Below are 24924 nucleotides of genomic sequence, written 5' to 3' on the forward strand. Positions count from 1 at the left end.
AGCATTAAGGCAGCACAGCAAATTCCTGCCCACGCTGGGCTGAAATCACAGCAGCCTCCTACACATTTCTTTCTTCTTCAAAAAGCAGCACTCACTCGCAGTTCTCTGGAATGGCTGCAGAGTCACTTCAATTACAATCATTAAAAAAATATTTTAAAATGGCTTTTGTGCCACAGTGAAACACAAACATCATGAGCAAAAAAAAATTTCCTCTGAATTTTTCAGGTTTACTTGTCACAGTTTCTTGTCACAGACAGTATTCACTCATATGGCTGGTGCCACAGCAGAATGAGGGAGCACTTCAACAACAGAAAAAAAAAACCCTAGGTATGGTTTCTGTCTTAGTAGGCAGATCTTTGATTTCCCTGTTCATTAATATACAGCAAAGGCATGATTTTCCACTTCTCTTTTAGTCATCCTTTAATTATGCTTTTGCAGGAGAACACAGCTCCGGCACTGCAGGGCTGGAGCGCGAGAAACTGAGAGCCCAATCCTGGGCCACTTTGGAGGAGACCAGTACAGAAGACAAAATCTGGGAAGATCAGCAGCTTATGTAGGCTCAGTGCCAGCACTGGCCCACCCAACCCATTTCCTCACCATGCCATATGGGGCTTTGATAAAGTGACAGGTCCAAGGATTAATGTCGCTGAGTTGCACCTCATAAAATCAACCGAAGTCACAGCCACGGGGTTCTGCAAATGCTCCGAGTCACAACTCTGCTGCTCACCTCATGCATGGTGCGCTCAACAGTTTTTTGTTGTTTGAAACTGAGAAGTCCAAAATATGTCATCTTCTAGAAAATTATATGTCTCACTCAACTATAAATAAACTTTTTCCTTCTGCTGTAAGTATTTTTAAAGATGCTCGTGGCGAGAAACATGAACAATAAGTTCATTAACACTGAAAAAAAAATAAATAAATGTTGCTTTGAAAAAAAAATGAAATACATAATCCTGATATTTTCGTGATTTCTGTTTACTTTTCTCTAGCATGAACAAATTTATTAAAATGTCACAAATTTGCAGACCATCTTGTTAACAAAATCTGGTTTTATCTATTCTCTCTCTCCCCTCTGTTTGACGCCAAAGTAATTTTTAGAATCTGTATCTGTAACACACATAACCAGTCAATAAGCCTTACTTTGAGGATTTCTTCACAAAACTAAACACTGAAAAATAACCACTATAAAAATATTTAGTAATTTATGAAAAAAAAAAAAAGTAAGAGTTGAGAGAAACTTTTATCTAGAATTTTTTCATGTAAAGAAAAAAAAACAACCTAGGAATCTTGAAAGTGTCAAAATGTTTCATTTTCACCTTGAAAGTGAAGTGGTAGTGGAGGGGACTGATCTTGCACCACCAAAATCGATGGTACAAATGAATCATAAGTGGCAGCATACCTAAACAAGTGGCTGAACATTAAAGGTGGAGCAACTGCTTTTGGCATTAATCAATTCTAAATATATTTCATTGCTATTAAAGAATACAAACTTAGGCCCTGAATGAGCTTAGTTATAGCAATAAAAAAACCCTCAAGAGATCTTCATTAGGTATTTGTTCAACAAAACATCAAATATCCAAAGCAAGAATCCATATCCTCTCTCAGGAGTAGTCAATTTTCTCCTGCACCTTAATTAAGGCAAAATATTATTTCCTTTGTCCATGAAATCATCTGTGCCTTACTATCAACTGTCTTCTGTCTTCCCTTGGTGCATCATCAACTTCCCAGAATCTTTCTCCTCGCTTTATCTCACCTTGTCATCTGCCACCTTTTGTCAACTTTGCCAATTTTTGGCAAGGAAAAATACTGTATTTTCTCACATAATCAAAGCCACTCCAAAACATTTTGATTACTTCCAGTCTAGGTTCATACACTACCTTCTACATTTAATCACTGATATAGTCTTTTTTAAGTCTTTTACTGCCTTAACCTTCTAGTCCCCACCAACTCAAAGTGAGGTCATCTCTAGGCAACAGCACACTCAGTATAAAACTGTTCATCGAAGTCCCAATATCTTCATCTCTGGGCTTTGCTTCTTCTTATCTAAGGGCTTCTTTTCCATCAGTGATTGCAGGCTTTAATCTCCCACACGGGTGTGGCATCAGCCTAAAGAAACTGCTGCCACTGAAAAAAAAATAAAATAAAAATTCCGAAATACTACAAACAAACTCTGACATGAACCAGGAGGGAAACACAGGTGGTGTGGTGTTCAAGTTTGTAGAGAAGGCAGCACATTCTCTGAGTATTTCATGCAGGATTAGAAACTTTAAGCATTTTCACACTTCTGGCATTCAGCACATCCCTGGAAGAGCTCAGTGAAGGCCCTGCTCCAAGTAGCTAATTCCAGTTTCCAAGATTCGCCAACACACTTGTATGCTTATACAAGAAACCAGACTGGCTCATACAGTGTCACTCTGGTTTCCAATGCAGAATCAGGACTTTACAAACAAATTCTCATAATGTATATGGCCTTAACGATTCGTTTCAGTTGCTTCATTCACTAAGGATTTGTTCCAATTGCTGTGGAAGTCTAAAACATGTTTCTAAAATTTTCCTATCTCTCTCGCGTTTTTTTTTTTTTTTTTCAAATACTGCACACATACTACAAATTAATTTTCAAAAACAGCTGATATTCTCAAATTAAAGTTGATTATCTGCTTACATATGATCAAATGCATTCACACAACACTGCACAGCCACAAAATGTGTATTTATGGAATGCATGCATGTATGTGCTGTATTGGATTTACTCAGTACAAAGCCTCTTTACTCGTACAAGGGGTCTTTGTTGCTCACTAAGTGAACAGAAACATTTTTTTTGACAGTGGCTCACTAGATAATTCAGGTACCATCCCTGCATACTTAGCAGGCTTCTAGAAGCACGAGCTCTCTATAGACTGTAAATCACAGCACATTTTTTGTTTATACTTATGTATAATTTATAATAAACCCCGTGACACTCAAGACATCTCATAGGAACAAGTTATGTTATGAAATAACAGCTTCATAGCCTGTTGTGAAAACAGAAAAAAAAATCTATATGTATGTGTGTGTCTGTGAATTTCTCTACCATGTTTATGATAATAGATGATTATAAATCAGCTCCTGATCCTGCAAGCCTTAATCACACAAAATACCCTTTCTCCTATTGCCGCCCTGGGAATCAAGTGTGGATGCCCAGAGTGAGCAAAGATCCCTCAGGTACAAGCTGCAGAATCAGCCTCGCATTTTCTGCCAAGGCTAGTACAAGGCTCCACTTCTTTCACTGCACAACTTAGAAAAGCTCACACAGAAAAATAAGCACTGCTACCTTTTACTACACAGCAGAAGAAAGCACAAATAATTAAGAAAAAAAACACCTTTAAGGCAACCATTAGCATATTATATAGGTGCTTAGGCTCTGCAACAGAGAAGCAGGGATGTTATCAGTGCCTTTACAATTATTTCCAAGGAGCACAGCCTTATCTAGCACGGAGTCTGGATAACTGCCTTTCTTAAAAAGACCCTGAGCTACACTCATGTGCCACTGCAGACAGCGAAAGCTGCAGCAGCACTCTGCTTTTTCGAGAAATGCTCAGTACGTCATAGAATGAAAGAGGATTTAAATAAGACAACGAATTTGCTCTGGTTACGCCTCTGTAAAAAACAGCATTTTCAGCATCCACCACTACAGATTGCCAGGACTCATCACATTCTCCGACATGTGATTTGGACATTACAACATGTGGCATTTTCATCTATAGGGCTCCCTTTGTGAGGGACTGACCACATTCTAGAAAATGCAGATATTCACTGTAGGTTATATGTGGATGCGATTCATAGGTATTTTTTCTTTTCTGAGGTCTACTGTCACTCGGTGGTGTAGAAGTTGGATTCTCTTTTGCGTAGGCTCAATGACAAACCCTTTCTCACATCACTGACGCCAACAGGAGAAGCGATGTGTCTCTAGGAAGAGTCACAGCCCCATCTCACACTGCACAGAGTGTTCTTTTTCTCACTGTCTCACCCGGCTTAACAGAAGCATCAAATAAATGAGCTGTAGCGACTGTCCCCTAACGGTAGCACAAAGTCACAATAATAACTGTTTATCATTCTAGCATACAAATTACACCGTGGTGATAGTTCTTAGCTTTAGGATCAGCCCTTATATCAATAAGGCAAGAAATCACAAAGAAATTTTTCAAATTTCACTGCAATTCCCCAATTTTTCATTTCAAGACAATGTTTTGCTACCTCGCCTTCCTCTTTCGTCTTCCTTACGTTCAATATCCTTGTCCTCTACGTTTTATCAGTAGCCGTCATGCAGTCAGTAAAAACGTAAGTCTCTTGAGGATGCAAAGCAAGGTTAGATTCAGGTGACAAAGCAGAACATTAAGCACTAATTGTAAACACCAAGGCCCACATTGTAAACTCCGAGGCCCACAGAACCCACACCTCCAGGTAAAAATGACAGACTTCCAGCCTGTTCTGTTATCTGCCCACGGAAATGGGAAGACACGGATGCAGGCAGCTTACGGCTGGGCCTCAGCTATTGGGCAGCTTTCAAGACTAAGCCTTTTCACACACAGACACAAGTGATACCACCAGTTCTGAAATTGGAAATGATGGAGAACGCACGCTCGCAGCCACATGATAAAAGCACAGCATCAATCACATTCTTTTTTATGACAAATGCCTCAAGTCCCAGGGATACGTAACCGCATATCCTGAGACATCTGTACAAACGCGGGCAGCGTGCGACAGCCACACGGTTTCCGCCGGCGGCCCGGCCATGTCACCCAGCTCCCACAGGCACGGTGACACTCCATGCTTTTTTCCTGGCAGTTATGTTCGTGCCAGGAAACGGGGAGGCCAAGGCCTTCCTCCTTAGCACATCTGCACCAGGTGCATCCCTCAGAGCAGCTGGCAGCGCCGCCATCCCCGACCGCTGCTGCGCCTTCCGACATTCGATAGCGATTTTAGGGCGCTTCTCTCTTCTAACAGGGCGCTAAATCCCAACGCGACAGAGCCATAAAGCCGCTTCGCGCCGAGCGCGGGCGATCGGCGACAACCCGCGCTGCTGTTGCAGCGAATCTTTTGGGGACAGCCCCTGCCCGGCGCAGCACCCCCGCTCCCACCCAGCGCAGGAGCTCCGCGCAGCTCCCGCGCAGCATCCCCGCTCCCACCCAGCGCACCATCCCCGCGCAGCATTCCCGCTCCCACCCAGTGCAGCAGCCCCGCGCAGCATCCCCGCTGCTTCCCCGCCGCCACCTGCGCCAGGTGCGCCCCCGCCGCCCCCCACCCCTCACCGGGTTCGTGCTCTCCGGGGCGGTCGGAGACCTCGATGACCAGGAGCTCCCGCCCCTCGACGCTTCGCCCCACCGTGTAGATCCTGCTGATGGCGGGGCACTGCAGCCACACGGCCACCAGCGCCTCCCGCAGCTCGGCGTAGCGGTGGTACTCGAAGGAGATGCCCTCCTCGGCGCTGAGCCGCCGCCGCCGGCTGGCGACCCCCGGCCCTGCCCCCGCCGCCCGGCAGGCAGCGAGCACCCCGCACAGCGCCAGCAGCACCCGCAGCGCCATCCCGCGCCCCTGCGGCCCCGGCGGGAGCGAGGGAGAGAAGGAGAGAGCGGGGGGCGGGCGGAGGCGGCGGGGAGGGACGGAGGGAGGGAGCGGCGGCCCCGCCCGTGTCCGCCGGGCGCGGCGGGAGGAGCGAGAGCGGGGCGCTAAGGCTGGTGTCATCCACTGGGCTCCGACGGGAGAAAAGCCTGGGAAGACATCGCTTTTTTTATTGTATGTGGTGTCTACATCGCTTTTTAATTGTATGTGGTGGAATACTTGTATTCTGCGCGCTGTTCGTGCGGTCCCACCGGGTTAACCCGCTGGCAAACCCCCAAATATACAGGGCGCTCCGTGAGAGATTCAAATACTGCCATTGCAGAGCAACACGAATGTCTCTGAGGATTCTATGTCACTATTTTATTTGGTGAAATACTTCTATTCTGCGCGCTGTCCCTGCAGTCCCACCAGGTTAACCCACTGACAAAACCCCAAATACACAGAGTGCTCCGTGAGCGATTCAGATACTGCCATTGCGGAACAACACGAATATCTCTGAGGATTCTACGTCACTTTTTATTTGCTCTGGTGAAATACTTCTATTCTACACGGTATTCACGCAGTCCCACCAGGTTAACTCCCTGGCAAAACCCGAAGCAGATGGAATTCTCCACGAGAGATTCAAATAGTGCCATTGCAGAACAACACAACTGCATTTGAGGATTCTACATCACTATTTTATTTGGTGAAATACTTTTATTCTGCGCTCTATTCATGCAGTCTCACCAGGTTAACCCATTGGCAAAACCCCAAATAAACAGTGCTCCATAAGTAATTCAAATAGTACCATTGCAGAACAACACAAATGTGTTTGATTGACTTCACAGGAAAAATGATAAACAAACATCTATAAGGTAGCTTTGCTGCATCATAGAAAGCAAAGGATTAAACAAGACTTCCTTCTGTTATTGAGAATACCTCCTTAGAAAGCACGTCCCATTGTGTTCAATGTGAATGGTCTTGTGAGGAGGAAACATTCACAATAGATCAACAAAACAGTTTTTTCTTGACTGTAGTTACTACAGAATTTCTAAAGCCATCTGTTTTTTTCTCAACTTGTTTTTATAGTCATAGGTATTTAAACAACGTGGAAACAGCCTGTAAAGGATGAGTGATAAAAGCAAAAGGCTAAATGCGAAGAGCAAATTCCATATATGAGGGAGGGATGTTTCTTATTTTTAAAGGACTCAAAGCCTCACTGGAAAATTTTGAGAGATTCAAAACTTTGAAAAGTTAGAAAATTCATCCTTCTAAGTAAGAATCTTGTCTCCGGTAATTTGATAAATGTCTTACCTTGATCTTATAATCTAAAAGAGTGAGCCTCTGTAATATCCCCTTCCATCGCCAATACTGAATCAGTTTTCAGGAAGAGTTGTTAATAATCCTGTGAGATTTTCCTCAATGATGGGTTGTCTAGTTCTGGCCAGGAAGATAATTGAAATAATGTCTTCTAGAACATCTTCATTGAGCCTTCATGAAACATCAGCTCGGAAACTTATCCAGCATCTGAAACTCAGGCTTGAAAATTGAACTACAATATCTAAATACTTCTATAGCTATTTTTCTATATTCACCCATGCTTGTTATCTTTCAGTTCTTACTGCTAGAAAACTTTGGAAAATGCCTATTATATTACATCACGTTAGCTTTGGAGTTGTGACAATGCAAATGCAAACTGCTTTAAGTATTTTGCAAGATTTGGATGTACAGATACTCCCTGATTCGTTGTTTTCTCTTACCAAGATTACTGTTCAGATTTAGGATTACAGAAGTGCCATCCCTCTGACTTCTTTCCTCCATAACAGCATGAATTGTATTCTGAATTTGTTTATGACTTCACAACATTTTAGAATTATGTGCAATATGTGCAGTTCTCTCAGAGCTCCAAAATGAACTGCAAGTAAAGGTAGCTGACCTAGAATTCACAAGATTCACATTCTTTATAATTTTTTTTTTTGCTATATTCATCACAGGCTAAATATTCATTGTTTATTTCATCATTTTCCCTTGCATTTATGTACATAGCAAACAAATATGTTGATGCTATGATTTTAGACTTACGGTACCATTTTTTTGGGAGAACTTTCTGATCAGTCAGAAAAACGTTTGTGCTGTGTAGCAATTCTCATTGGCTTCCCTTCAAATTTATTTGCCAAAAATACCATGTCACTAAAAGATATAAATAGGCTCAGAAATCATCTGCTACTTTTCATCTCTTCAAGCAGTGAATTATCACAAAATTAGTCTCATAACTAGATCTGAATGGATTTACATTGATTTCTATACTTACTAACTCCTCACCCCTAAAAAAATTGAGAACGAGTACTTATAAAAACACCTGCATGTACACATCTTGTGTAAAACAAGGCATTTTATAGGCATCATTTTGAGTTCATGTGTACTAATTTGTTTTTAATAAGGGATTAAGAAACTCTTAGATTCTCAGAGACTTTAGGACCATTTGCATAACTGAGAAGGAGAAATAAATCAAATTACTTCCTTTCTATCCACCCCCTCCTTCTATTTTCCATAGTGCAGAGATGACGATTATCATCACAGACAAAGGCCAAATTTCCTTTTGATATGGAAAAAGGTTTTGCACTTCCCTTAGTCTCAGAGGAATACTCTAATCCCAAGGGCATTCCCAGGCTATATGCATAACCAGGCTCCTAGGTATGTCCTTATAAGCTAATAATACTACTTAGAACAGGGAGTAAAGCTCAAATGCTCCCTCCCTGTCCAGAAAGTATCCTCATCAACAGATTTCAAACCTGCTTTATCTCTCTCTTATGTCTGTATATTTCACTGAATAGTAGATTAAATTTCACTAACAGAAGCAGCCCAAGTAATTTGGTAATGGTGAAGAAAACACTGACATTCACAAAAATAAGAATTTATAAACAAATACATATATATACACACATAAACAGATATATAATGTTCATATATATATATATTTATATATCACTCTATTACTTTGGCCAAAAGAATTTGCTGAATGTGATTCAAATTTGCATATACTTTTGAGTTGCCTGAATCTGTGCTCTTCAGCAAATCATGATTCACCAGCAAGTATCTAAATAAATCTTAAAAAAAAAAAAACCCAAAACCCTCTCATACTCACAGAGTTCTGTTTGCAAGACTTAAGTAACTCTGAACATTTTTATTTGGGTGGCAAGACAAGCAGGCTGAGGCAACTATTTTCTTTTATAAGCCAAAATGAGAACCCTTAAGCTACGTCCACTGGGAACAATAGAAGTACATTAGAAACAACAGATATCCTGACAACTGTCTATGATCGAGATCAGATCTTTACATTATTAATAACAAAGTACTGTTAATATTGATGCCACGGAAATACTCAGTAAACTTCTCTGGTTTATATTTGAAAGGCAGTAAAATGTTACACTATACTGCATGAGGAAAACTGTTTTCTAAAAGACAAATGATTGAGTAGGTTGCTGAACTTAATGTGTAAGGGAGAAGGGCATTCAGATCAGCAAGACCAAATCACTGCTTGGTCTTTGAACGCACCTCTGGGGAGGTCTATCTTTGGCCAGCTAATATTCAGTTATGATAGATTTTCAAGCCTTGGAAAAATTCTGAAGGACTAATTAGGATATTAACACAGTGCAACTGTTCAGAAAAAAACAGCCACAGACCACACATATGCTAAAAGACCAGGTAATAGGTGGCAAGTGTTTCAATCAGGAAATTAATGATAGGAATAGACGAGGTCAAATCAGTTTTAAAAAGAACAGTTGACCCTGGTGTTAACAAATTACCAGGCGAGCAGGCAGAGATAACTTACGAGACATAAGAAGCTTTTACAAAACTTATCTGAATGCTGATCACATACAAATTACACCTGACAGCTCTGGTCACTTGAAGTTTTGTCTTTAAGGCAGAAGCTTTTGTGCAATTGAGCGGCTCTGTTTCTCGGATGCCTGTTGTCACATTAAACGGCTGAGAATCTGACAGGTGGCTGAGGGATTCCCTCCCATCAAGAGATTCAACGTAGATTCCCCTGCCTTCCAAGCGTCCCTTCAGAGAGGATGCCGAGGTGTGACTAGGTCCAATCTCTACTCCCAAACTTGGTCGACAGTTTATGACTAAAGGATTATGTGTGTGCGCTTATACATCATCTTGCCACAAGTCAGAATCTGTTTACCTGTAATAAGTCTCCGTGGAGACTTAATAACAAGAGTGGCTCACAGCCCAAATGGAGCAGCCAGCAGCCACTTGCAGCAATGCGTGTCAGAGAGAGAATTTCACAATGCTGGAGGCAGTAATTGAGTTCAAGTGACAGATTAAAACCAAATTTGGGATTGCCTTGATAAATACACTTGCTGCATTAGCACTTAAGCACTTATATAACTGGTTAACAATTAGTTCATACATATATATACACACACACAAAAAAAAACCAGGTAATAATGAAAACTTGAGTTAGTAGTTATTTTCCCAGGAAAGCATCTGACAGAGCCAGCGGCAGGCAATTCTTATCAAAAGATATATTTCATCTTGGCAGGGGAAGAGCAGTCCAGGCCCACTGACCCATCCATCAGACAAGGTGGTCATTTTTCCTCTCTCCACAAAAGTTTTCAGTTTCTATAACTTTTTGAAAACTTTTTGGTGCCTCTTGGTGACATGGGACTAAGTCAATTAATATGTGTTGATTGGCCCTTGGCAAGGCTACTTATGTGGTCAGAAGCTGCGACCCGATAGTTCGCCAGGCCTTTGAGGCAGGGAGCTCAGTACATGCTTTTGGGGGTGTTTCTGCTCTTAACTGAAGCAACACCAGGCTGTGAGGCCTCTGTATCACCCCAGGTGTGACTTAGTCAATGTAAGCATTAGACCACCACCCAAAACAGATGCAGTTGTCCTTTAGCAGTCACTCCCTCTTGCCAACTGCTCTCTTTTGCAAAAATGAGCTTTTTGCCATCCACAGTGCCTAGCCCACACCTGCAGAACAGTGTTATGATATGGAAAGTTGTGGCTTTTCCACTACCTTGAGAAAGGCTTGATGTAAGGAAGGTGAAAGGAAATATAAACAAATAAAGAATAAATTTTTAAAAATCCAAATGCAGACAAGGTGATTATGCAAGAGGTTACGGAGAGGTAAAGCAAAAAAACCCACACCTTCCAGTTATGTATTGCAAGACTAAAAATTTTATTGTCTCCACCTCTTAGATGACTCATCCATGTTACTGAAACTCAACCGTACCAGGTATTAAGAGCTTACAGTGCTCTTGCTGGGGTGGTGAATATCCTGTACGTGCAACAATTCTGTTTAGAGGCTCTTTATAGAGCCTCTGCAGCTTAAATTTCACATGTAATATACTTGATATTCACACTTATACACTGGATACCTATACAAGCCGTGGTGGCTTATTTCTGCTGCTTGTTGTAGTTTGCAGGAGTAATCACTGCTCCTGGGGTGGTACTAGGTCCTGGACACTGAACTCCAATACTGTGTCTGAGAGATGTCATGGCTATACTGCCGAACATTCCCATGTGGAGAAACCATCATGTAGGATCATCGCAAGAGTTTGCAAAATTGGCTGACAGCGTTGCTGAGTCATTATCTAACAAACAGGAGTGTTTTCCTGGTCTTCCGTGGGGACTGGTGTTTCAAATCCAGGGACTAATTTATTCAGTGATTAAATAAATGTGAACCAAAACTGATGGAAATTTGCATATGACAAAGAATGGTGAATAATAAAGATACTGCAGATTTGGAATGTGATTTAGATTACTTGATAAGTCAAGCACATTTAAATATTTCAGTGCAGCACATCATAAATTACACTTTAACAGCCTGGCAAGCAATACTGCTATGAGCATCGAGAAATCAAAATAAGTGGGTAACTTGAGTATGTTTTCCAGTGCAATGCTGCAGAACAGCTAATTTAACCTCTGAATGTTTAGACAGAAGGACAATGGTTAAGAGGAGAGATGTCATTATACCACCAATGTGGTATTAGGGAGAATGATCTGGACACACACTTTGATACTTACAGTTGAAACAAGACATCGAAAGTTCAGACACAAACCACAGAAGTGATTTGAGAAATAGAGAAAATGCCTTACTGTGGAACACATGATTTAATCTGGTTAGCTCGTGAAAAATACAATTGAAAAGCAATTTGACTGCTGTGTTTATTACCTCCACAGAAAGAAAATTATAGCAAGAACCAATGGCAAAGAGTTGCCTTATCTCTGGATCGGCCAATGAAGGTTTCAACGACTGAGATTTACCAGAAGGCTAGAGCTGGCAGAGAGAAAGGCAGCGGCAGTAAGAGGATGAAGATTTGGAGGCAATGAACCAGACTATCTGTAGCCCTTACATAGGTTTCAATAATATCATTTTTCAATAAAAATTAATAGTAAAAATCTAGAAATATATCACACTTTTCTTTAAAGTGATCTTAAAACACTCAGCAGTCATTTATTATAACCTCAGTAAGGAAAATAAATGAAGTCATATAATCTACAAATATAATATCAGTCATTCATTATTAATATTTTCTGGCAAGCTCCTTATTTAGCATTTCACATCAACAGCCAAAAGCAGTTGATTATTTTGCAATCCTAATCTGAACAAATCATTATACTTTCCAAGTTCCCATGGTTTTTGACACAAAACCCAAGAAATTAATTTATTACTTTCATACAACTTCTTTGCCATAAACTAAGGGACATTACAAGCTGTTATTTCCCACAGGTGAGCCTTTACTTAAATGAAATTAGACTTCTAGGAAAAGATTAGGTTGTAAAAAGCATTGCTGCTCACCCACTTATTCTCCTGCCCTACCAGTTTTGAAGCCAAATCTGACTCCTTACTGAAGAGGACGAAGGACAACAGATTGTATGAGGTTTTGCTGTGCCTTGTCAGGAGCCAAAAGCTATCACTGATGTGTTGCTCTCTATTTTAGCTATTGAACAAAAAACCTTTTGATTTTCAGAACTACGTATACTCTATAGTGCCTCTCAGTAAACATATCAATGAAGTCTTACTTAATAAAAGCCCAAACCCTCAAAAATGTAAGTGCCTAACACAGCTCTTGATATGCATAAAAGTTACATAGGAACGTCATTTACTAGCCAGCAGCACCTTCAGTAATAAACACAAGCTTCTCCATTTGGAAGGGTAGTGGAATAGAGGTAAAAGTCCTGCAGCAACCCAACCCTGCAGCTTTCAATTCTAAGTTTCTGTGTTGAGAGGGCCAGTGGGCACATGTTTTGAGGAAAAAAAAAAAAAAAAAAAGGCAGCACAGCTTGCATTATTCTTTAGGGATTTGTTAAAGAGGATCAAAAGCCATGATGTGATCACATGCTACTCTAAGGACATACATAAAATAACCCAAAAAACTGAAATAGCAATGGGAATGAGAGAAATACAGATTCAAGGCACGAAAAAAGAATTAAAAAAATCCATACATACTCTCCCTAAAAAGATGGCATAATTAATGCATTAAATTACATTACTGATTTTCAAAACCTCTTGAACAATGGAACATCTATTGTGACTTCGTTAGGTCATCCTATCAAACTTTCAGCACTTCCATTATGCTCTGCAGTAAGTAAGGAGACACCAAGCTGTTACAAATATCTTTACCGGAGTATTTAAGCAATTGGCTCACAGTTGGTGAGTTTTGAGACAATGTGTGTATAGGCACAAACCAGTGGGCTGCAAACCCATGAACAGAACCATGTACCCAGGGCAAATCTGAAGCCCTGAAAGCTTCTTGTATTTTTAGGCTAGGGGTTCAGTAAAATAAATCTAAGTATAGATGCAGCTGCAGGATGAGAGTGGGAGTTGACAAAGCAAAGAGGATAATAGTCAGCTTTGAAATCTGATTAAAGAGGTCACTTCCACCATGGAGAGTTCAGGCTGGCAGTGCATGTGGATTCAGGAAGTCTTAAGTACCAGTCCTCACTAAAAATTGAATAAAGGGATTTCAGCTTCCATTCACCTGCCACAGTCAAGTAGTTTTACTTCCTTTTAGAGGGAATAGAAAGAGGCAGGACACCAAATTTAAATGCGGACACAGAGAGGTAAAAGCTCCTACAAAACACATGCAGAAGAGGAACCTGAACCACTCCCACAACTCAAGTAATATTTGAATCACTCTGAATATCATTAATGCCTTGGATTTTTGTTAGAAGCTCAGTCTCATCTGCATTTCTTCACAGGAGTCCTTGTTTTGAGGATTACACCAGACTGCATGTGAAGCAGCATGGAAATTCAGGTGGTCTTGAGCAAGTGAAGACCCTGTAAGCATCTCTAGAGGACTTACATGGTAGATGAAGTGGTAGTTGAACTCTGAAGAGCAGTTGACATTAAAATACAAAATACAAGGTCTTTATAAGGGCGTAAGCCCTTCTTAAATACTTCCACTATTATTTCCTGTGCAATAGACAAATGTTTAGATTTCAACAGTATTAGACTACTGCTTCTATTACCAGTAGAACACAAGTAATAGATTTTGAGATTCTCATTTGTGAAAGCTGCAGCTTAACTTCATAATGCACTTGGCCCAGAAGTCATCACTACATGGAGCAGCAGCTATGCATCCAAGTCCTTCAAAACACAAACCAAAAGAATTTACAAGATATTTTCCATTTCCATTTCTTACTGTTTAAGAGTGTAAGTAGTTTAAGAGATGGAACTGCTGAAGATCGTGCTAACAAAATAACGCCTCTCCATTACAGAGATGAAAAGAGTAAGATGTTATATCCTACATGTTTATCAGCTTTGTCTGAGAACACATGCAAAAGGAATAATACAGACATCAAACTAAACCACATTTATTTCAGTCACAAGTGCAAATATAGCAACAAGTCAGTTCAGCAAATTACAACACAGAGAAGAATGTAAATGCTACGTACACTGACAGAGCAATTTCAAAAGAGCAGCAAAAAAGTTTCTTCAAATAAAAACTTCTATTCACCTGTAATCTAAAATAACATAATAAATCTAGATCAGAAATGTCTCTGCTCACTCATATTTAGCCACATATTCTGTTATTAACAGTTCACATTATCCAGTGTGCAAATGGCCTGTTCAAACTTCCTATTAAGAGATGTTTTGGTTTTAAGCAACTTTTACCCAATATTTAAATAATACAGTGCTGATGTCAGGTAATATGTTCTGCTATTTGATATTACAAATTTAAGAATATATATTTAAAAAAATCTAAGTCCAATTTCAGTGTACATATACAATTCTACCTGGATCCCAAGTGGTCAATGTTAAAGATAAAATTGAATTACTTTTTTTTTTTTAAATAAAGGATAGACACGAGTCTTCTCGGGGTTTTTTTTTTGCATCATCTTTAAATCTGTAGTTAAAATATATGCAGTACTTATGTATAAAATAGAAAGCATTCCCATTAGGAAGATACTGCAGTGTAATTAGCCATTTCTCCTTACCACTTAGTAGCCAAGGAACAAGATTTATGCTTTATACCTGATCACTATTTTGCTTTACAGAAAAGCAAAAATTGACTATCAGTATTAGCATCGGATTTTTTTACACTGGAAATTTAGTTAGCCTTCTTTTTCATGAGCTTTTGCTTCTTCTCTTTTTCTCTATATGCAATGAACTGAGAGTCTGTACCAAAGATTCTGTCCCACCACGTGAAGGTTGAAGCGTAGTTGCCAATGAAGTTCATGTGATGGAAATCATGAAAGCGAGCTCCAGCGTAGAAAGGCACCAAATGAAGAGGGTTTAATGGAACATCGTAGCCACTACAGCAGAGGGGAATAAAAGAAACGCAATTATAGTAGGGATTTTTCCCAGATACAAACCACAAAATACACACACTAACTTGTTGGCTTTATAATATAAAAAGTTTTTTTTTTGGTATTATAAGGCCCCGAGGTAATCACTCTAACACTGGTTTAATAGGAAGACAAGATCCCTCCTATTTTAGCCAAATGCTTTGGCACTTACTGACCTTTTCATCTCAGTTTATTAGGCAACACAGAAAAGTTTAAGCAAGTGACTTAAAAAAAAAAAAAAAAAAATCACAGTGTCTGTCTTCCTGCTGACTTAGTGGCTTTAACTGACTTAAGAGTGGCATTAGGAATGAGGCACAAGAAATAACACTATCTTTTAGCAACAAGCTACAAATAACTCAGCTGCTCATCCAACAGCATCTCAAATCAACTACAACTGTAGTATTTCCACTCTTATTTTCAGCTTACTTCAAGCTCTTCAAATGTTTTAAATTCAAAATTTACAATTAAAGTAATATTAAAACCAGAACAGTTAGCTTTGGAGGGATTTCAAGTCTTTTGCTTAGTAGCACTGGCAAACATCTTAGCACCACCTAGTGGGCAGAGTGCAAGGTAATTTGTTATAAAAACGTCATGTGGACAACAAAGTAAAATGATAATTATGAAAGGAGATCCATATTTTGCATCTATTACTTTATGGTTATGGCAAAGCTTATACTTCTCAGTCTTCAAACAATATATAACTAAACCAGAAATTATTTCTATGACGAGTTGGTTAGTAGCTCATGTTCCACTAAAACACCCAACACTCAGCTTATAGTAAAAAATATATTTACAGACACAAGAAAAGTGTAACACTAGCATTTCAAATACGAACTCAGACTTTCCTCTTTGTCTCAAACATGGGAAAGGAAAGCTCATTCATTTGCAGATGAACCAAACTAAGCCTACTGGTATTTGGCAGTAGCATTTCAGAGACAAATATGAAAGAAGTCAGTTATACTACAGAGGCAAAAAGTTTTGTTCTTCTATCTAGCATAAATAAATAAATAAAACATACTTATTTGAAAGACAGTCAAAGGTTGTACAGCCTAAAGTTTTTCTTGTCCAGGAAAACTGACTGAACAAAGTATTAAGTAGAAAGTACTCTTGGCTAGAATACCATATTTTGTAATTAATTTTCGGTGTTCTAATATGCATACAGTCCCTTGCATATTAGATAAGGTACACCAAATATCAAAAACAGACTTTAAGAGTAAGACCACTTGTTCTCTGGACATCCAGCCACCCGAGCTGGAGAGATAGATGGAGAGCAGAATGAAGCACTCAATCCAAAAAGAAGTGGTTAGCAACCTGCTATTCCACTTAGACATGCACAGGTTAATGAGGTGGATGACATCCACCCAAGAGTACTGAAGGAACTGGCAAAAGTGCTCTTGAAACCACTTTCCATCATTTACCAGCAGTTCTGGCTAACTGGAGAGGTCCCACTTGGCTGGAGATTAGTAAACACGATGCCCAACTACAAGAAGTGATTGAAGGAGGATCTGGAAAAATACAGACCTATCAGCCTAACCTCGATGCAATGAAGGTCATGGAGCAGATCACCTCGAGTGACATCACATGGCACATATGGGATAACCAGAGAGTCAGGCCCAGTCAGTGTGAGTTTAGGAAAGGCTGGTCCTGCCTGATTAACCTGACCTCTGCCTACGATAAGGTCACCCACTTAGACCATGAGAGAAAAGCCTGTGGATGTTGTCTACCTAGACTTTAGTCAAGCCTTTGACACCGCTTCTCCCAGCATTCTCCTGGAAAACATGGTTGCTTATGGCTTGGATGGGCATACTCTTCACTGGGTAAAAAATCTGGCTGGATGGTCAGGCCCAAGGAGTTGTGGTGAATGGAGTTAAATCCAGGCGAAGGCTGCTCGCATGTGGTGTTCCCCAGGACCCAGTGCTGGGCTGTTTCTGTTTAATATCTTTATCAATGGTCTGGACAAGGGGATCAAGGGTACCCTCAGTAAGTTTGCACACACCACCAAGTTGCATGGGAGTGTTGATCTGCTTGAGGGGAAGAAGGCTCTACAAAGGGATCTGGACAGGCTGGATTGATGAGCTGAGGCCAGCAGCACGGGGTTCAACACGGCCAAGTGTCAGGTCCTGCACTTAGGCCACAACAACGCTATACAATGCTACAGGTTTCGGAAAGAATGGCTGGAAAGCTGCCCACTGGAAAATGACCTGGAGGTGTTGGTCAACTGTCAGCTAAGCATGAGCCAGCAGTGTGCCTGGGTGGCCAAGGCAGTCATCCTGGCTTGTATCAGAACGAGCATGGCCAGCACGACTAGGGAACTGATTATTCCCCTGTACTCGGCACTGCTGAGGCCACACCTCAATTATAGTGTTCAGTTCTGGGCCCTTCGCTTCAAGAAAGACATTGAGGTGCTGGAATGTGTGTAAAGAAGGGCAACAAAGCTGGTGAACAATCTGGAGCACAAGTGTTATGGGGAGCAGCTGAGGGAACTGGGATTGTTCAGTCTGGAGAAAAGGAGGCTGAGAAGACAACTCATTGCTCTTTACAACTACCTAAAAGGAGGTTGTAGCAAGGTAGGCGTTGGTCTTTCTCCCAAGTAACAAGTGATAGGACCAGAGAGGAAATGGCCTCAAGTTGCACTAGGGAAGGTTTAAGATTGAGTCACCATCTCTGGAGGTCTTTAAAAGATTTGTAGATGTAGCACTTAAGGATGGTTTAGTTGCGGACTTGTCAGGGATAGGTTTACAGCTGGACTCAATGATCTGAAAGGTCTTTTCCAACCTAAACAACTCTGTGATTCACTGTTAATACTACCTCAAAACAGAAAACAGTTTTAACTGTTCAAGTTGTGTCATTCTTTTTAAGATGCATAAAAGCATTTCAGTACAAAATACACAGTAAAGCTCAGTGAATGACAGACTTAGGGAGAACAGAAAAAGCAATTACTAAAAAGTAATGAGGATTTCACCTGTGTACGTCAATGGTTTCCATCAAGCGACATATTACCCATGCCCACAGAAGAATCACATGATTGCAGAAAACAACAATTCCAATAAAAAAGCCAGTTCCAAGGATTAGTGTTTCCAGAGGATGTGCATATTCTGCTTGCATTCCAAATGGAGACTAGAAAGAGATAACAGACAGTCAGTGTTTTCAGTTCTACATACCTTCAAATCAGAATCACCATTTTGTGATACTTTCCCCTTCCCATTCCCATTCCCCACAAGACTACAACAGGACAAACCAAATGATGCTGTGGGTAAAGGAATGGTCTGATTGAGAAAGGCCTTAACACAGGTGTTCAGGTCCTCCTTGGGAAAACAGAAAACAGTATTCTAAGGTCATAAGGATTAGGACTCCATCAGTGAGTCCAAACACTACATTACTTCTTGAAAAGTTGAGAACTTTTATTTAGGTTTACCATTACCCAAGTCTAAAGCATTTTCTCAGGAATAATAAAAGTGTTCGGGAAGCTCCTACCATCTTTGCTATACATCCAGTCTTGGAAGCAAAAGAAAGAAGGAAGCCAAAATATTCTCAGAGTCCAGATTCACTCAGAATTTATTTAAAAAAAAAAATTAAAGAGACCCCCTCATCTTTGACAATTTTTAAGATAAACTCTTACTACTCAAACATTATTATGAGATTGAAATAAAACATTTTCTTTTCTTTAAATATGTATACATCTTTTCTGAATATACATATACATAGAAAACCACCAGTCATTCCTACAATTGATTTACAAAAAAAGAAAATTCCATAGAGTTTTAAAAAAGCTTATCACCATAGAAAGATAATGATTAAAAAGACCTTTAACCTAATGTTCAAGGTCGTAAGTTTGATTATCAGAATAACAAACTCCACTTTGGCTGAAGGGCGATTTTAAAATCATCATCTTTTACTACAAAGGTAAGTTTCTAGTGAAACACCACTAGCCTACAGAACACTTCTGTGTGAGCTACTAGCCACTGAAGAATAATGGCCAGAAGTTGCTCCTGCTAGAGAGCAAGAGGAAAACCGTAGCTCCTGCAGGTGTACATACATATGCATGCATCAATCAACAACATGCTTTTCTATTATTGCAGCCTGCATAAACCACCCCAGATACAGCAGCCTGCAGCTTACTTTAGGCAGCAGCACACACAGTAGCACTGACTTCTGTGATCCAAAGACAGTGCCATCTAAACACACCTATACCAGCTGTAAGGTGCTAGCACTGCCTGGCTCAGAACAATGCTGCCTCCAGTCAAGCACAGCTCATTACCTCATACTGAATGTCAGCTCCAACACCGCTAAATGCAGAATCACCCAAAATATCTCCGCATGGCACTGTGCTCTCAACGCAGTAACACACAACTGGCTATACTGATTCCAAAGGTCCTTATTGAAGGCTATAATCCTTCCCTGGATCACATACGATGCACACACCTAGGCTATGTAGAAGCCACATCTCTAGATAGTGTCCTGGGGGTTACTATGCTCTGGATAACACTCTAAGTAGTGGAGAGCAGGCAAACAATCAAAATCAGAAACCTACCAATTCTCCCGCTCCTAACAATCAAGCATATAACACACTTTTAAAAGCCTACTTTCACCTAGCTCAACATATATGATCAAACTTCAAAAGAGTTGAGGGCCACCTTTGATTCCCATTAAATGAAATAAAATTAATGGTGCAACAAAATGGATGACTGTTCTTGACAAAGAGCTCAAGAAGACATCTATCCCCACGGTCAGAGGAATGCAAAATTCGTAAGTGTTTCAAATAAGGCAAGAAGCCACATATACTAAAAACTACTAAAAAATAATAATTAAGGAATACATACAACAAACTCATGGTGAACTTTATGAATATACTTGTATATTCTCTTGTGATGCAGCAATCTATGCAGGAAGTAGTGCCAGGCATCCTCAATCACTGCACATCCAAAACACTGGGCAACCACAACATACCTTTAAAAAAGAGAAGAGCTATTAGTTATAGACTATACTAGCAGATACACAATCTTGAAAGATAGTTACATACTAGTAAGCTGGGAAATGTTTATGTATATTACTGATTGAATAACAGTATATTGACCCTACCTTTTTAACACACTAAAAATATTAATTGTCAAGCACATTAGTCCTTGTACCTATCAGGTCATCTGTTGATATGCTGAAGTGAATTAGCTGCAGTGTAACAAACTGTGATTTCAATATTACAGTCTATATAAACATCTGTAGGCTGCCCAAGATGCAGATATATAAAAACATAGAGCTGTATCAGCTATTGATACCAGAGAGAAAATAAATTTCCAAGAAACATGAGCTTCTCTTGTAAAGAACAGCAACCAGGAGAAAAAAAGATTAAAAAAATAATAATTAAAAAAAAGCACTTTAACTAATTCTCTTTTGTTTAAAAGTCTACCAGTTCAGAGCAAAAAAAATGAGAATGTGAAACAGGGTGGTATATTCTCTTCCTTAGGAACTGCTGCTATGATACAAAACAAGGTGGAGGGAAGGAACACTTACAAGGAATCAAAAAATGCTGGATTAGAAGAAAACCAGAAAGCCCTATCTTTAACACTTGCCATCCTGGACCTTGCTCTGCTTTCATGAACTCCTTCCTTCTGAGGATCAGAACAATTTGGGTCCATTTAGAAAAAATCTGGAAAGCTCTAACTATCTCTTAGAGCAGTTAAGCATCAACAGAAGCAAGATTAAGAAACACAGTTTACATCACCAAAAAATTATTGTGTAAAAGAGATGACAACACTATCTGTTAAATGTTCCGCCTCCAGCTGTATGTAATATGGCACCAACATACAAGAAAAATATACCTACCATCTAGGCATCTCTTCCCACTCATATGGAATGTTAAAATACTCTGTGAAGTAATAGGTGCCACAAATCAGAGGAAGCTGAATGAAAAAGTGATTGAAGAGGAGTGTTTTGAAACACTTCCACTGTTTTTCCCATGTTTCTGGTTTATCCTAAGAAGCAAAAGAATCAGTTGTGTTACATACTTCTATTGCACATAACTGAAGTGCTGCAAAAATACTTTGGAGGCAGTTTCATTTCACCTAGGAAGACAGATAGCAGGCCCTCCCATAATACAAATTAACTTAGGCAATACAAATTACATGGAATTGGATTCAGCTTCATCAAAGCCTCTTGCTTAGATTTCTAAACTAGCTTTCTGTAAAATTTAAAGCAAGTCACTCTTAAGAGAGGTTGCCTTTGCCAGTCGCCCCAAATTATTCTTGTTATTTCAGTGTTTGTCATTAGCAGGAACATCGTAGGCTTTCTCCATTGATAAAATATTTTGAAACACTTGCTATTAAATAAGCACACCACCTAATTACTTTGTAATACTAAGGCACAACTCTACCACCAAATGCTGTGACTCCACTATGCATTCCCCTGCTGATATTTAAACTTAAACGGAGAAAACTTAACTTTGCTAACGTAGAGACTGACATACCCTTTTCTCTCTGTATCACCATGGTGGAAAGGATACCCTCCCTCAGAAATAACTCCCCTCCTTCCCTAAAATCCACTTCTCTCTCTTTCCTCACACACTTCCAGGATGTCCACAGTGATAGAGCAAATGAAACCATGCAAATTAGAAACTAGGATACTGCAGTGTATGTTCTCTACTCCACATCTCCCAAGACAAATCAGAAGTGTGTAGTTCACAACTTTGTCTTACCTGCTGAATTTTATACTTTTGCATGTATGGTATAAACTGAAAGACAAATCCAGGCACACAGAGCAAGAAGTATGAAACTTCATGAACTAGAAGTGAACCCCAAGTCGCAATCTGGAACTTTGTATAATTGTCCAGCATGTAATTCCAGGCATTTTTAAAAGGCTGCTGCAGTGGATTGTCAGGCAAGAAAGAGTCTATATATTCCACTGCCAGATAAGCAGAGTTCAAGATATTAACGCTGTCATTCATTGCCATTTTTCAAACACAAAGCATCAAAATTACAGTTCTTCTGTAGCTGTCTTTAAGTAACCTGCAAATTTTGAGAAAAAAGTGATTAAACAGCAGTTAATCTTCAGAAAGAAACCCACACTACCTATCTTAGTTGTTACCTAGTTTTAAAGTAAAAATAGGAAGGGGAAAGACAGATTCTCTTTCTACAGATTAGTGTAAAAGAACCAAGTTTAAGCTTGGTTTAACAGGCAAACTAATTTAGGAGGCAATCAGCTCCCAAGCTTTAAGATTAAGTCAGGTGAGCTAAAGACTACAGAAATGTTAATTTTTACCCAATTTTATTCCAAGTCTTTTGCAGTATAATTGTATTCTGTATAAAAGGAGCACAGAAAGGTTCAAAAGAAATTTAGAAATTAAATTGATCATGATTTCCTGATTACCCAGCCCCACTCTTCTCATAGCTGTGAGCCAGAACACACAGAGAACTACATCAATGCAGCAGACTGCTTTTAGACTGTAACCAGCTTGAGCCAATCCACCTTTCCAGAATTAAGGGAGTTTTCATCATAGTTCCCAAAAGCATAGAGGCAGCATCTCCAGAACTCCCAGGCAGCAGTGCCCAGAACTTCTGCCATTTCCACAGAGTAGGCTGCTTGTTGGCTTGGGTTGGAAGGGACCTAGTCCAACCTCACTCCCATGGGCAGGGACAAGTTTCACTACATCACGTTGCTCAGCATCCCATCCAATCTGACCCTGAACACCGCCAGTGCTGGGACATTTACAGCTTTCTCTGGGCACATGATTCTTCACCAGTGCGTCATCACCCTCACGTTAGAAAACGCTGTTCTTATGTCCAACCTAAACCTACCCTTTTTAAGCTCAAAACCACTGCTCCTTGTCTTGTTGCTACAGGCCTTGGCAAAAAGTTTTTCTCCATCTTTCTTATACGCCCATTTATGTACTGAAAGCCTTCTCTTCTCCAGACTGAACAACCCCAGCTCTCTCAGACTCTCTCCACAGGCAATGTGCCCTTTGACTATTTTCATGCCCTTCCTCTGGACCTTCTCTCATTTCTTCAGGTCCATTTTCCACCTTACAACGTGTGCCTAATTCACAGGCCAGAGAACACTGGTTAGTCCCCAGCTGATACACTCAGACTAGGTCTAACGTAAATAATCATAGAAAGATTCGGGTCAGAAGGGACCGCGAAGATCATTTGGTCCAACCTCCCTGCAGTGAGGAGGGGCATCTTCAATTAAATCAGGCTGCTCAGAGCCCCATCCAACCTGGCCTTGAATGCTTTCAGGGATGAGGCATCTAACACTTCTCGGGACAACCTGTTCCAGTGTTTCACCACACTCAGTATAAAACATTTCTTCCTATCTAGTCTAAACTTCTCCTCTTTTAGTTTAAAACCATTACTCTTTGTCCTATTGCTACAGGCCCTGTTAAAACATCTTTTTCCCATCTTCCTTATAAGCTCCCTTTAAGTATTGGAAGGTTGCAATAAGATCTCCTCAGAGCCTTCTCTTCTCCAAGCTGAACAACCCCAACGCTCTCAGCCTCTCTTCAAAGGGAAGGTGGTCCAGGTCTTTGAACATTTTTGTGACCCTCCTCTGAACTCGCTCCAGCAGGTCCATGTCTTTCTTGTGCTGAGGGCTCCAGAGCTGGACACAACACTCCAGGTGTGGCCTCACCAGAGCAGAGGGGCAGAATCGCCCCCCTCGACCTGCTGCCAATGCTTCTTTTGATGCAGCCCAGGATACGGTTGGCCTTCTGGGCTGCGAGTGCACACTGACGGCTCACGCTGAGCTCCTCATCCACCAGGACCCCCAAGTGCTTCTCTGCAGAGCTGCTCTCAGTCTCTTCCTCCCTCGACCTGTCGCAGCGCTGAGGGTTGCCTGACGCAGGTGCTGCACCTCAAGAGGTTTGCCCAGGTCCCTCTGGACGGCATCCCATCCCTCAGGAACGATGCTCCAAGCTCGGTACCCAACCCCACCCATTACTCTTTTTCTTCCTTAGCAACGCCATCCAGACGCTACCATTTCTCAATCGCCAGGGAACAACATCACAGCAGACACCATTTCGCTAAGGGCAAACGCCCCCGGCAGTATGCCAGGGAACCCCCTGCCCGAGCTGCCCCCGCCTCGCCCGCCGCCGGCCCGAGGGAGACGCGAGGCCGCCGCGCCCGCTCGCCCCCCCACGCCCCCCGCTCACCTGGGTGACAGCGCCGGCCCCGCGCGCGCAACAACCACCGCCGGCTCCTTCGAGCGCGCCCTTCCCTATCGGCAGCGCGGCGAGAGGCGGCGGCGCCCATTGGCTGCGGGGCGGCGGCGGCGCGGAGTCAGGCGTGAGGAGAGGGAGGGCAGGAGCGGCGGCTGCCGCGCGCCCATTGGCGGGAGGGGTGGAGTGAGCATAGTGAGACCGCGGAGCGCGGCCAATGAGGCGGGAGGAAGGCCGCGTGACGTCAAAGACGTGATAGGGAGGACCCCCCCCGCCCCGGGGCGGTGCCGCCTGTTACCGCCGGGCGGGACAAGGGCGAGGGAGGAGTGGGAGTCTCTGCCGCCAGTTGCGCTGCCTGAGGGGCGCGGGAGGAACGGGAGCCGCTGCCGCCACCC

General features: G+C 41.3%; 2 protein-coding genes across 2 annotated transcripts in view; both read right to left on the reverse strand.

Moving 5' to 3' along the window:
• CPE (carboxypeptidase E) overlaps positions 1 to 5614 on the reverse strand; it is a 61087-nt gene extending 55473 nt beyond the window's left edge. Inside the window, exon 1 of the mRNA XM_054065741.1 lies at positions 5289 to 5614. Coding sequence (XP_053921716.1) covers positions 5289 to 5562 — 274 coding nt within the window. The 5' untranslated portion in view covers positions 5563 to 5614. The remainder of the gene's footprint in view (positions 1 to 5288) is intronic.
• Positions 5615 to 14396: 8782 nt separating this feature from the next.
• On the reverse strand, positions 14397 to 24679 carry MSMO1 (methylsterol monooxygenase 1). The gene is made up of 6 exons (XM_054066072.1): positions 24524 to 24679; positions 22076 to 22385; positions 21208 to 21356; positions 20208 to 20334; positions 18350 to 18504; positions 14397 to 15354 (listed from the first exon to the last, which is right to left on the reverse strand). Exons 2-6 carry the CDS (start codon positions 22328 to 22330, stop codon positions 15150 to 15152), a joined length of 891 nt encoding a protein of 296 aa, XP_053922047.1. The 5' UTR covers positions 22331 to 22385; positions 24524 to 24679; the 3' UTR covers positions 14397 to 15149.
• Between the last annotated feature and the right edge of the window lie 245 nt (positions 24680 to 24924).

This window comes from Cuculus canorus, chromosome 4 (assembly GCF_017976375.1).
Source record: "Cuculus canorus isolate bCucCan1 chromosome 4, bCucCan1.pri, whole genome shotgun sequence".
Classification (NCBI taxonomy): Eukaryota; Metazoa; Chordata; class Aves; order Cuculiformes; family Cuculidae; genus Cuculus; species Cuculus canorus.